The 14684-nt window shown below is 38.8% G+C and overlaps 1 protein-coding gene across 1 annotated transcript in view; it reads right to left on the reverse strand.

Annotated features, from left to right (window-relative positions):
- Positions 1-14684, reverse strand: part of ADGRV1 (adhesion G protein-coupled receptor V1) — a 561793-nt gene that overhangs the window by 428936 nt on the left and 118173 nt on the right. The window contains exons 44-49 of the mRNA XM_056112517.1: positions 13688-13812; positions 10457-10614; positions 10215-10361; positions 9648-9755; positions 5217-5489; positions 4351-4465 (exon numbers count right to left, since the gene is read on the reverse strand). Of these exons, the coding sequence (XP_055968492.1) occupies positions 4351-4465; positions 5217-5489; positions 9648-9755; positions 10215-10361; positions 10457-10614; positions 13688-13812 (926 nt within the window). The remainder of the gene's footprint in view (positions 1-4350; positions 4466-5216; positions 5490-9647; positions 9756-10214; positions 10362-10456; positions 10615-13687; positions 13813-14684) is intronic.

Below are 14684 nucleotides of genomic sequence, written 5' to 3' on the forward strand. Positions count from 1 at the left end.
CAGCTACTGATTAGTTGAATGAATTGTGCATGAACTCCACCTTACTTTTTTTTTCATTTTTTATAATTTTATTTATTGAATCACTGTTACAAAGCTTTATGTCTCGGTCTAAGTCTTGGTCATACAATGAAACACCCATACCTTCACCAGTGCCCATCCTCCACCCCCAACAACCCCAGTATACCCCCATAACACACCCTCCCCCTACCTGTGGGGCAGATGATTTCCACATTACTTTCTCTCTACTTTGATCACATTCAATATTTTGACACCAGACCCACCATTATTATTTGGGATTTTACCCCAACACTCAGATCTGCTGAAAAGGCAACAGTAGACAATTTGTTTTCTATTGCTGGTTATGAATAACATATGTCACGTGGCTGCAGTAGTGGCCGATTTTGAAATTCTGAAATTTTAACACTTAAATCTGGAGGGATTTCTGCCAAAACCTGCTGGGTTCCAAGATTTGCTCCTGAGTCTCTGGAATCATGACCGTTAAGCAGCTTGATCAGGCATGGCCAGAAAGGCCATTCGTGGGCGATGACTTGGGGTCTCATTGGGGTGGGTAGGACAGGACTGGTTCCACCCCCATCCCGTGAGGCCCAAGATGTCTTGTCACTATGGGCCCAAGCCTGACTGTCCAATGGCCTCTGGAGGATGATGGCCACCGAGCTGCTAGGGGGAAGCAGGTGAAGGGACAATACCCTTTCCCCCTTGGGGTGGCCTGGAGACTGTAACCTACTGCATCGTCCGGACGCATTTCTGCCAAAAGCCACTGGGTTTTGAGATTTGTTTCTGAGTCTCTGGGATCATGGCCATTAAGCAGCTTGCTCAGGAGCCACAGAGGCTGTTCGTGGGTGATGACTTGGGGTCTCATTGGGACGGGGAGGACAAGACTGGCTCCACCCCCATCCCATGAGGCCCAACAAGTTTCGTCACTGCGGGTCCAAGCCTGACTGTCCAATGGCCTCTGGAGGATGACAGCCACTGAGCCGTCAAGGGGGAGCAGGCGAAGTGACAACACCCTTTCCCCCGGGGGTGGCCCTGCGACTGTAACCTACTGTGAGGTCCGGATGCATTTCTGCCAAAAGCCACTGGGTTTCAAGATTTGTTTCTGCGTCTCTGGGATCATGGCCATTAAGCAGCTTGATCAGGAGCCAGAGAGGCCATTCGTGGGCGATGACTTGGGGTCTCGTTGGGGTGGGGAGGACAGGACCGGCTCCACCCCCATCCCATGAGGCCCTGCATATCTCGTCATTGCGGGTGCAACCCTGACTGTCCAGTGGCCTCTGGAGGATGGTGGCCACTGGGCCGCCAGGGGGAACAGGCCAAGGCATGAAACCTATTCCCACCTGGGTTGGCCCAGCACCAGTAACCTACTGCAGGGACCAGACGCATTTCTGCCAAAAGCTGCTGGGTTTCGAGATTTGTTTCTGAGTCTCTGGGATCATGGCCATTAAGCAGTTCAATCAGGAACCAGAGAAGCCATGCCTCCAATTATACAGCTGAGCCAGAGGTGGTTTGTGGGTGTGTTTCCCACATACCTAACTTTTGGCCATTTACTTTCTTGTTAAACTTTGCCCCAAGTTTTTGGGGAATGGCCAAAGGCACAGCAGCAATTTTGGGGTATCTGGAAGTCTGAAGGCGCCATAAGGCTGCTGATGCACTCGCCTCACAGGTACAGATTGACCTGCTGACGGCACCATACCCCCAAAACACCTACCAATTCTTAAATTTCACCATCCAATGTCATTTTGGTGAAGAAGGGGGTATCCTGCTTTTATTTATTTTAATTGTTTTAATATGAGGCACCATGGTCTGCACATGGTCTGTTAATGATGGTGTTTCAAGCATACAGCTTCAACACCACACTCTCCACAGTGTCCACTTCCCTCCATCATTTCCAGTATCTTCCGTCTGAAGTGTGACCAAAAAAAAAAAATGCCTAGTTTGTCTTCAGACAGACATCTACTATCAGCTTCTTTCTCGTGTCAGAAATCCCTTCTGAACAGAGGGAGTGGGAGTATGTCGCTTTCTCTGATCTGTGCCCTCTTTGTCTCCTTATCACTTTTTTCATCAGAAGCATTACTCTCATGCGCAGGTCTTTGCCCCATTTTCTTCAATTCATCCTATAATTTAAATTTAAATGATTTCCCCCCAAAGGAAGCTTTCTGGCATTCTAAAATCAGGTCAACTCTTCTTCATTTTGAAGTGCAAATTTCACAGAAGTCATCTCTGTAACTGGAGATGTACTGGTGTGATTTCCTGTGTTTCTTTTCCCCACTACAAGCATAACTTCTGCCAGGCAGTGTAGTATCTGATTTTATTGCCCTTGTTCCCTTAGATCCTACGATCCGCTTAGTACATAACTGGCTCTAAAAACTATTCTGGTAATAATAAAGGAGAGGAGAGGGGGGATGATGTTTATATGTTCTTGCAATCTTTGTCATATTCACTCTTTCTCTTCCATTTAAAGGATTCAGTCACTACCCAATAATCTCTGTCAAGTCTCTAACCAGAATAAATATGTAATCCTCATAGTTATCTCTCCAATCTAGTGCTTTTAATAAAATATTTGACACATTCTAAATAAGAAAGTCCTTGAATATTATTTAATGCATAATTTCAGCTTTCAGGGGATCTATAATAAGCCGTTTTAAATAATTGTCTATAATCTTTTCATACTTCTACAACTTCAAGTCACAGAAACAAAAGAAATAAAGAGATCTCACAATGGGTCCTTTAATAAGCCTCTGGCAGAATTCTTCACAAATTCTTTTAGAAAGTCTGCCTATTCTGTTTTTTAAAGATCCTTAAAGGGAATTCTATAACTTCAATTAATGGCCCATTCAGGCAGCACTGTCATCCTTAAAAACATTCATTAGGCAACTATTTTGAATTATAACGTTACTCAAGTCGATATATATATACATATATATGTATGTATATATATATATATATATATATAGTCCACTTGAACACTCGAGGTATAAAAGAACCAAAAATGATCAAGGTGCAAACTTAAAGGACAAAAGCAAAATTCAACAGACAGATGATGAATGATAAATATTCAGTAAGTCAATTGTTGAGTGAATGATAGGCTTCTCGAGTTGTGTATCTATGATAACAGCACATATTTATGATCTTTCCAGTGCTGGTAATGTAAAGAGAAGTAATTTGAGGGGAGGAGAGCAGAACAGAAGGAGTCACAGGACTCAGAAGGAAGAGTAAGCCCGGAGAGGGTGCAGGGAGAGGCAGGGGAGGGCCATTCAGTGACCAAACTCAAGGCCTCATGTGTTCACCCTTTGTAAACTACTCCCAAGTCCCTTATTTTATCCCAAGTAGTTACTAGCTATAAGTATTAAACCCCTTCAATGTTCATTTTTAAAATTTGTGCATTTAATATCATCTTTTCTGCTTCTCTACATAAAAACACATTTTCTTTTTACTTCACTAATATTTCCCCCCATATTTTAGACATTTGGAATCCTTTCTCAGCATAATGTCTACTTTAAAAGTATGGGTGTTCAAAAGGAGAGAGAGAACAAAAGGGAATGCCCTGCTCTGAGAGGCAGGGTGGGATGGGGGGATCAGGGGTGGGAGGGACACTGGGATCAGAGGTGGTGGAAAATGGGCACTGGTGGAGGGATGGGTACTCGATCATTGTATAATTGAAACCCATGCACAAAAATGTGTAAGTCTACAACTGTACCTCATGGTGTCTCACTAATAAAAATTAAAAAAAGAAAGTATGGGTGTTGGAACACTGTATGACTGAAACCCAGTCATAAATAACATAAATAGTCTATTTTGTGGTGATTCAATAAAACAATTTTACAGAGACTATAAAATCCAGCTCCCAGAACCGCGCGGCCGCATTCGCCAAGCGACATCTTATCAGGACATCTTTTTTATGACATCTTATTATCTCATTCCTACTTTGGACAAACTGGCAGGCTATCGAATGTAGCCTGCCCACAGGGCAGAGTCTGGCAAACTCCCCGTGGCCTACCAAATATGCCAAATACCAGTAACAATGATGGGTCTCATTCTCCTAAAGAGCCTTGAATATAATCTCAGGGCTAGGATGAAAGAGACGTTACTGGGGCCTGCTCGAGGCAATCGATGATTAACAATAAAAAAATTAAGTATTAGTTCTTGTGAAATTCTAGGATTTTTCATACATTAATTAGAAAGGTATAGATTATATTATAAAGATAGTAGCCTTATATTCTTTAAAACATCTAGTGTCCAGCATTGTGAAAAAACTTTTAATTCAATTAGGCTATGATCACTCTTACTTTCTAAGTTGCCTTTTGGAGCAGTTAGCAATTTTAAAGCCCTTACCTATTCCTGAAGCTGGTGTGAAGGTGTGGATCTTATTAACAGTAGCAAAATCCATGGACTGAAAGTACCTAAAAGAAGACTGTCCTCTCTCCCAGATGAAAATATCAACTGAACTGTGATCTACAATAATGAAATAAAAGTCAAATCTAAAAGCAAAATTTACAGGAAAAAAAAATACACAGTTAAATATATTAAAATTTTCAATTTAAAAAATAGTGAGACATTGCTAAAACTTCGTTTAGTTGAACAAAAAAGCACAACACTGTAGGAAACATTTCAAGAGTCTTTGTGTAATTTACCATGTAAAGTGCAAACCTAGCCACTAGTTATGAGCTGATATTCAAGAAAAAGCAGTGAAAGATACTTTATTTTTTTTGGAATGCTAGAATTCCCATAGTAGATAAAAACACATTTCCATTTTCAGGGGATATTCTGAGGTAAAATATCCTCCTTCTCAAAAGACATTAAGCACTACTCTTTACTTTTATCATTTACCCATGGCTAGCCATGTACAGGTATGTAAAAATTTACCTGTTTGTACTCAGGGTAGAGAATTTTCAAAAATATCTTCATGCATTTTCTTTCTACTTTACCCACCCAATTTCTAACTTTAGAGATTTGGAACATCCAGAGTTTATGGATATATCGCAATTATATATTGAATCAAATTAAGTATTTTTTTCAAAATGCATTTTTTTGCATGTCACAATTTATCTATATTGATGATCTCCCAGTTCTGGTAATATAAAGAGAAGTTAAGGAAACAGGCGGCAAATTTGCTAAAATTATTACAAGGTCCATTGCATACTGTACACTCTGTGAAGATTCAATAATTTTTATAACTATATGCATTATCAACATTCTATCTTCTTACCCAGGAAGACAGCTCTGGCAAAGATTAAATAAGTGTCATCTCCTGAAGTCAAGGCTTCCACTTGTGTTGTCGCGTTGACTGGTATTTCTTGAAAGTTAATAAATTCACTGCCAGACCATCTGAGTAATAAGGAATTGGGGTGGGCACTCTCCTGCACGGTAAGCAAGAACACAGAGCCTCCTCTGGGGAACAGGGCCATGCTCAGCACACCCTGGGCAGGGAGTAGCTGGTGGAACACGAAGCTGCCTCCATTCCATCTGAAGACCTATCAGGGATTTTCAAATAGGAAACTTGGCATGACTAGAATCCAGCACTTAGGACAACTTAACAGGCAAATTTACACTCAATTAAGGTTACACTTTAATAAGTGAGAAAATATAAACTGACACATTCACTCTGTCTTCTCCCACCTTGTGTCTGTTTTGAGCACACACACATAGAATAAGCACAATTATTTTAAAATACATTAGTTCAAATATACACCTGAGCATAGATCAGTGGCAGTAAGAGAAGAAAAAAAGTTCAGAAGTTATTTAGTATGAAAATTTAGAATTGTATAAGAAACTTTCTGATACCATTACCTACTACTCAAGCAACTGAGTAAAATTAGAAACACTTCCATCTTTGAGTCCTGAAGGTGGCAATGCATACAAGGTTTTGAGTTAACAGTTTATATATTTAAAAGAACTAATAAAATCCCAAATTTGCCTGGTTTCTTATGCAATCCTGTCAGTTTCAGAGAAAATTATATTTATTCAGTCAACATTTTTGAATCTTATTTGAATCAGCATTAAACTAAGAATTATGGAGTGACTTCTCACTTTATGAATCTTATTAACTCTTAAGATAAAGCAAACAATACATTGACAATAAAATGAATCTATTATTTATACGTTTACACAAATGCTGATATTGCATTTGGAATAGTATCATAAAGAATTACAATTATATTAGGGAAATCAAGTTACAAAAAATATGACAGATGGGGCCAGAGTGATAGTATAGCAGATAGGGCATTTGCCTTACACAAGGCCAATCCAGGTCCTATCGCCAGTGACCTATCTAGTCCCTCAAGCCCACCAGGAGTGATCCCTGAGTGTAGAGACAGGAGTAGGCCCTAGGCATGACCAGGTGTGATGACTCTCATCCCCCCCAAAAAATATGACAGGTCTGGAAATATGGCTCAGTGCTAAAGCACACACCTTGCACACAGATGACCTGTGAAGAAAAGAGAAGGAGGAAGAAGAGGAGGAGGAAGAGGAGCAAGTAAGGTCATGACATAGCATTCACTAAAGTGATATACTTCACAACACGGTTTCATTATACAACAAAGGAGATCATATTCATAGGTATTCCCGGACAATAGACATAACCCAGTACTGTGCTGGGCAAATAAAGAAATGATTAACATGCTTGTCCATATAAATAATTCAGAAATCATTCAGAGTTTAACTGAAAACTAATAGTTTTTAAATGAGAAACAACATGAATCAATATGTTTCAAAGAAAAAGCTACTCAATAGAAAAATGGATCAGAGGTCAAAAAAGACCAATAATAAGAGTAAGAAACGATGGGCCCCTCTATAAGACAAGAAAAATTTGGATTAGAAAGAAATGTGCAGGGATGAAGCTACGGCTAAAGGTACAGCATATACCTACCTGGGCAAGAGAGCCAAGCTCAAGGCCAGGACGGTCTGCTCCCTTAGGACGGCTGGGATTGGCCCTGGTCACCCTCAGCACTGAAAGTGTGAGTGGCCCCAGGACCCCAGGCACTGAGAGGTGTAGGTCCTATGTAATTTTTCCTGTTTTGCTTTCAGTGAAGTAAAACAAGTTTGTTTAGAAACTAAAGGAATGGAAAGAGATACAGTTATGTGCGTAAGAGAGAATGTGGACTCCTCCAGAGGGGAAGAAAGCTCCAAGTCGCTTAGGGGAGCAGAATAACACTGGATATTTTCCTTAATACCTTAGTCCCAAAGCCTTTGTATAACTAGGAATTAATAGATAGGGCCTTTCCTGGGGAAAAGCACTGAACTCCTAGTGGTCCATTCCTGAGTTCCTATCGCAGGCCCCATTTTATAAAAAATGAATTGAAAAAAATGTCTATACCAAAAATAGTTATTCAGAAGAAAGCAAAGGTTGAAATAAGTTCCAAAGAAATTATTTAAACTTCTATTGTGATAGCACAGCGGTAGGGCGTTTGCCTTGCACGCAGCCAACGTGGCCGACCCGAGTTTGATTCCTCTGCCCCTCTCGGAGAGCCCGGCAAGCTACCGAGAGTATTCGATATGCCAGACACAGTAACAACAAAGTCTCCAATGGAGACGTTACTGGGCCCGCTCGAGCAAATCGACGAACAACGGGAGGGCCTTTACCTTTTAATAATAGGCAGCAATATATATAAATCTGGAAAGCAAAGGAAAGTTTGTTGATAGACTGAAAGGTAGCTTCTAGCAGACATTTAAAGGACTGATGAAAATTCCCAGGTGAGAGAAGAGAAAGAGAAAAAAAAGTGAATTAAAATAAAATCTAAAAGTCTTTAAGGTTTTTTGTTGTTGTTGTTGTTGTTGTTAAGAAACAAAGAGGAAAAATTGGCGACTGGGAAATGGGGCACGGATAGACAAAACGAAATCTGCCTGTTAATCTGGATATCTCTCAAAATCAAAAGGAAGATGCTTTCAGTTTGAAAATGAGGATGCTCTCACACTTGCTGATGGAAAAGAATTTAATGACAGAAAGACAATCACTAGATTTGCAGCTCAGTCGCTCTCACTGACACTGGAGAAGTAAAATAAGCAAGGAATTTTTTGTATGCCTTATTATAGAAGTGAGGGAAGAGATGAGACAGATTTAAAAGACTTGAGAAGTATATCTCTTTTGGTCTTGTGGTCATGCACACTGGTGCTGGGGAACTACTCCCAGCTCTGTGCTCAGGCAGCTGCTGGCATGCCAGACAGGACCATGTGGTGCTTAGAATCGAACCCAGCCTCCTGCATGCAAAGCATGCACTCCAGCCCTTTGGCCATCTCTCTCCCTCCGGCCCTAGGAACAGCATTCAATTTTTCCCCTTTCTTTCTCTTTAATTTTTATACCTCATTATAGATTTGGCAACATGGTTACAATAGGATTAGTGTTTATGATACAAAGGTATTTTCAACCTATAAAGCTACTGCATCCCTCCAGAAACAAAATGCCTAGAAGTATTTCTCAGAACTGGGGAGATCCTACATTTATACTGATTGCAATGACCTGATGGAGAGGTGTTAGTGATGGGTTGAGAATAACTAAATCTTATGAAGACAAAAATGGCACCGCTATGTGAAGCTAGCTATAGAAAATAGATGCTTCCTCTTTTTAAAACAGGAAGGAGAACTAATACTAGGTGGGTTTCAAGGGAATCTGAAGTAAAAAGATGAGCAATCTCCTTTCTGGTAGAGGAGTATGGAAAATGACAATATGATCAAGTAAACATATTATGTGGGATTATAAAATACAGTTTAGCCGGGGACATTGGTGGAGGGAATTGAGCACTGGTGAAGGGATGGCTATTGGAACATTGTATGTCTGAAACTCAATCATGAATAACTTTGTAATTCACAATGATCCAATAAAAATTAACAAAATAGTTTACTAGGAAAATATGGAATTTATGGAGTCATGGTGAGTGCAAGTAAAGTTAATCGTGAAATTCAGATAATATCACTCAGATAATACATTAGTGCAATTTTTCTTCAAGTTTCCCAACGCAATTATATTCTTATTAGATGCTCATGCTTAAATTGCATTTGTCTGACTCTTGAAGATATTATGTTATCTACAACTCTCACAGATCACAGATCATCCTGTTATTCGTCGATTGCCTCGAGCAGGCCCCAGTAACGTCTCCTTCATCCTAGCCCTGAGATTATATTCAAGGCTCTTTAGGAGAATGAGACCCATCATTGTTACTGGTATTTGGCATATTGGGTAAGCCACGGGGAGTTTGCCAGACTCTGCCGTGTGGGCAGGCTACATTCGGTAGCCTGCCAGTTTGTCAAAGTAGAATGAGATGTCATAATAAGATGATGCGCGGATGCGAGTCTCTGAGTCTTGGCCGCTGATGGGATTACACGGCGCCAAGGGGCCAGTTGGTGGGTGTGACCCCCGCCTACTGGAATTTGGAGGATCTGGGTAGAGAATGCTTGACTCCAATCTGAGTAGGCTTGGAGATCTCGGCCCCGGAACCCACGTGCCTTTGTCCCTCTGCCGGTACCTTCAGGTGTGCGGAGAAGGTATCTACAACTCTATTGTTTAAAAATTAACCTTAATCAATATCTGCATTCTATTTTCAAGTCACCACATTTAAATGATCATTTTATTAAAAACCACATCTTTGCTGAGTTCCAATAATTGCTTAAAAAGAAATTCATCAGAAGAGAAATCAAACCTGAGATAATGCAGAACCTTTTCTTTGACTTCCAACAATTAAATAATCTTGGCCATCTGCCGTAAAATATCTTACTTGAGAGCTTTCTGAAACAATGATTGTTTGTACCTAGAAGGAGAAGAGCGAGAGAAATTTTTTTATAGAAGAACTAAAGAAAGATTCTTAAAACAGTAATAGTATTAGTATGAAAAGTTCAAAACTTTGAAAAATCTCCTAAAACCTAAATATTTGTTTCTCAAGAAAATAAAAAATATTCCGATTAAGACACATGACTAATATGTATCAACCTGCAAAACAGTCCTTTTCCACATTAACAAAGAACATAATTGTTTTCTATTTAGATCACTTACAAATAAAATTTTTCTTGCATCTTTGGATTTTTTAAATAAATATTTTAACTGAGGCTATATCGGTTTACAATACCATATATTTTATAGGGATACAGTTCCACACCCTTTCAAAATGTGTATTATCACACCACCCAAGTACCAATCTTCCTCTACTTTTCATCTGCCACAAACGCACTTTGGTAACCCCTACAAAAAAAAAAAGTGAATTTTTTTTTACCAGAAATAATTTCAATCCAGATGTGAATGTGTATACACTATTAGCAGAAGGCTTTTCTTCATTTCTTCCTTTGTGAGTAATGACAAAATAGGGGGAAAAGCCAATATTAAAGGCCTCACAAGTTTTAGGATTTTCTATATTTAAATCCTGAGAAATAAGGGAAAAGGTTAACAATAATGAATGAGGCATCCAAAGTTTACATGTACATTTAAATTTCTGCATGCAATGTAAGTAAATCTTACCTGAATTGGAGTAAAAACTCCTTGCCATCGGTAGAGAGTAGAAGACAATTTTCTTAACATCACACCATATACCGAGTCTTCCCAAGTGAAGAAACACCAGCCAGAAGCAGATACATCAAAAAAACTTTGGACTATGGAGAATACAACATCAGTTCCTCCTGGAAAATATAAATTATGATTTATTTTTCTTAAATAATATAAGAAGCAGAACACGTCTCCCATACTCTCTTCATCATTTATATGGTGAGACCAATGAGTTAATAATTAAAAAAGGTAATTATGAGAGACTGTGTACATGAGAAACAGAAAAGAGGAGCTAAAGCTAGGGAAATTGAAAACAGCAGTAAAAAATAATTTTTTTCTATGAGATTAATACCCAAGAATAGCTGAGAGCAACACCAGGAGAATTACTCCATAACTTAGAGGCCAGCTGGGTATTCTAGGGGAAAGGACAATTCAGATAGAAAGGGGAACACCAAGTGGAGGGTGTTTGGAGGATCCTCCCAGGAGGGGAGATGCAGCTTGAAAGTAGACTGGACTGAACATGTTCGCCACTCAATGCCTCTTTGGCTGATCACAGCGCCCAGGAGGAGAGAGAGAACAGGGGGGAATGCCCTGCCACAGTGGCAGGGGGGGATGGGGGGATGGGAGGATGGGGGGGGAGGGATATTATCCTGGTGGTGGAAAATGGGCACTGGTGGAGGGATGGGTATTTGATCGTGATATGACCGAGATCCAAGCACAAAAATTTGTAAATCTACAACTGTACCTCATGGTGTTTCACTAATAAAAAAGAAAAAAAAAGAAATTAAAAAAAATAATAATAAAAATTTTTTTCTAATTTAAATCAAAATTGTTGATTCAGAGCTCTATACTAGTATTCCAAAATATCTATGTAACTAAATGCTTTTTTGTTTAGTTTTTTTTTTTTGAGGGACTCACAAACTGGCAATACTCAGGGGCTACTCCTGGCTCTGCACTCAGGAATTAGTCCCAGTAGTGCTCAGGGGACCATATTGAATGCGGGGGGTCAAACCCGGGTAAGTCTTCTGCAAGGAAAGCACCCTACCTGCTGTACTATGTCTCCAAGCCCCTCTAAATACATTTTAAAGAGAAATATGCTCAACATAATTTTTTAGTAAACTTTGACAAAGACTAAAACATAACCAAAATTGCAAAATTATAATCTTTTGTTGGGGTTGGAGAGCCAGTACAGGAGTTATGATGAACACCTTGATGCAGCAGGTCCTGACTGCTAACTCAAGTTCCCGGGGGTACCACCTGCAGAGGCCTTGGAGGCCCCTGCACTGCTGGGTAGGGCCCTGGATTTCTGCATAAGGGAACCAGCTTCCCAGCATCATTTGTAGAAAAGACTTTCCTTCTCTTATTTATTTATTTATTTATTTATTTATTTATTTCTTTTTGGGTCACACCTGGAGATGCACAGGGGCTCATGCACTCAGGAATTACTCCCGGCAGTGCTCAGGGTGTCATATGGGATGCTGGGAATTGAACCCGGGTCTGCCATGAGGCAAACGCCCTACCCGCTGTACTATCACTCCAGCCCCAAGACTTTCCTTTCTTAACTATATGTGTGTGTGTGTGTGTGTGTGTGTGTGTGTCTGTGTGTCTGTGTGTCTATGTGTGTTTATTCCAATGGTCTGCCACTTTCTCTTTTATAAAATCCTGCTAAGTACAGTCCTTTGACTTTATAACCACACGGTTGAAGTCCTTCGCTATGGAACTACCCTCTGCGTAGCCACTGTACTAGAGACTTCTCAGATCTCAGTCAGTCTATCCTCTTTTTCCTGATTTCTACATTCATTTCTTAGATTTTAAACACAGTGTGAATGCTGAAGATTCTAAGATTTATGTGTCCTAATGAGGCCTTCCTTTAAATCTAAAGAAATGTCTTCTTAAAAGTAACTCAACTAAAAGCATATTACACTGCACTAGTTTTATTTCCCTCATCAATAACACCTTCCTCTTGCCTAAAGTATTACCCAGGCCAAGTTATCATTTCAGATGCCTTTGGTTCCTTTCTTTCTGTCCTAGACTTCCTTTTGTGCCAATCCATTTTTATGTGACAGCCAGAATGATATCTTTAAAATGCAAATGTGATCATTTAAAATCACACATACAGATTAACTATATCCATGTCTAAACCAAAGACCTTCCATTAAACCTTAAAATAAAGACTAACATTCACGATGCACCTTTAGCTTGAAGTTCTTTTTTTTCAATTCACCTTTTATTAAGTAGCTATAAGTTTATAATGTTCCATGGGTTTCAGTTGTGCATTATTACAGATTAATATCCATATATGTTTGGCACCAGAATTCTAGTTCCCTCCTTTATCACAGACACAGTTGACTCTTCTCCCCATTCTGTAGATTCTCCTGCCTGCTTCCTTTCTGGTACTGACCATCTTTTCCGTGTAGTAAAATTATGTTTTAGAATTTCATTTGTTTATTTGTTTTGAATCACATGGTAAAATAAGTCAGATGATAAAAAAAACAACCTTGAGATTTCGGTCATATGTGGTCAAGTTCAAGTTTTTTCAATTTTGTTTGGTATTGGCTATAACATCAAAAGTTCAACACCTCCTCCTCCCTACTAAGCCCAAAGTCCCCTCTAAAGATTTCCTCTTATCTGCTTCCTTTATGCCTCCAGATGCTCCCTCAAAACTTTGCAGTTTCTCCTCCATGCTGCCCCAGTATAGGTGTTTTCATAATTAATCCCTACTTATACTTTGATCTTCAAAAACTGATATTGCAGGGAGGCACTTTGGTATGTTCTCCATCACTTAAAACTTTTTTAAAAGGACATTTATATTACTTTTAGCTACACATATTTTATTTTTTTTTGCTTTTGGGGGGACATGTGTGGCGATACTCAGGAAATACTCCTAGCTCTGTGCTCAGGGATCTCTCCTACCACTTCTCAGGGAACCAGACAAAATGTTGGCGATCCAACCAGGGATCCAACCCGAGCACTGTTGTGCATTATTTTATTAACTGTGTAAGGCAAATGCCTAACCCTTGGTACTATCTCTCCAGCCTAGATTATTTATTTCTGTCACCCCTTCTTCAGTTACAAATCCCATGAATTTAGTATCATGTCACATGATAATATTTTGGGGTACAATCAAAATTGGATCTCCATTTCCAATTGATAAAAGCATAGCATAATTCAGGGCAAAAAAATATATGTATATAAAATTAAACATACTCATGCCAAATGCTGTTTCAGATATGGTATCCCACTGCACACTCACAGCTAAATCAATGCCATTCGTACGTGACACATTTAAATAGATAGTCCTGTTGGTTTCTTCAACATCTATAGAGGTGTCTCTACATGAAACAGATCATGGAAAGCAGTTAGAGTTTATTTTCTGGAGATCTAAATATACATCACTTTGCTGGTATTATTTAATACAATTTTAGGTTTATATAACTCAAAGTACAATCCATCAACATATTAAGTAGGAGGAAAACTAGACTCTAGAGGTAAATTATGCATTTATGAAAATGTTATTAAAAGTACAAATGCAACACTCTGATACTGACCATAATAAAATATTGGGTCAATAATCAGTAATTTCAAACCCAAGCACAAAAAATTGTAAATCTACAATTATACCTCATGGTGTTTCACTAATAAAAAAAATTAAAAAAAAAATAATAATCAGTAATTTCATACTGCATAATAAAAACCTAAACATACTAAAGATATTCTTTAAAAATTAAAACTTTGTCACTCTTCTAAGTTTCTTCCTACAGAAACAAAAATTATTTTAGAGAAAAGATGATTCAGAAAATTCTTATTTTTATCAATGAAAGAACTAAATATTAGATAGAAAAACACTACTAGTCAATTTCCAGATAGAATTTTAAAACTACAATCATTGACATATGTTCAAAGAGTCATTTATTTGATTTGTGTAACTACATAATTTCTCACTTTTCATTATTACTGAAAACACAAAATAGGGCACATCTTAGTCTACAAAGGGTGACCTCTGAGAAAATACAAATTCCAATACATTATTTTGTAGAACATTATTCTGGTTTTTTTTTTTGATGTACTTCCCATTTGTGGGAGGAACTAAGGCCTCTCCGGATCTACTGGAATTTATGTGAAAAGTCTCCTATAGCATTAGGTCAGACTGATTTCCTCCTTTCTTTATATTGAAAAACAAGTTCTTAGGTTCAGAAATTATAAT

The sequence above is a fragment of the Sorex fumeus genome, unplaced genomic scaffold, assembly GCF_029834395.1.
Source record: "Sorex fumeus unplaced genomic scaffold, SorFum_2.1 ptg000018l, whole genome shotgun sequence".
NCBI classification, from domain to species: domain Eukaryota; kingdom Metazoa; phylum Chordata; class Mammalia; order Eulipotyphla; family Soricidae; genus Sorex; species Sorex fumeus.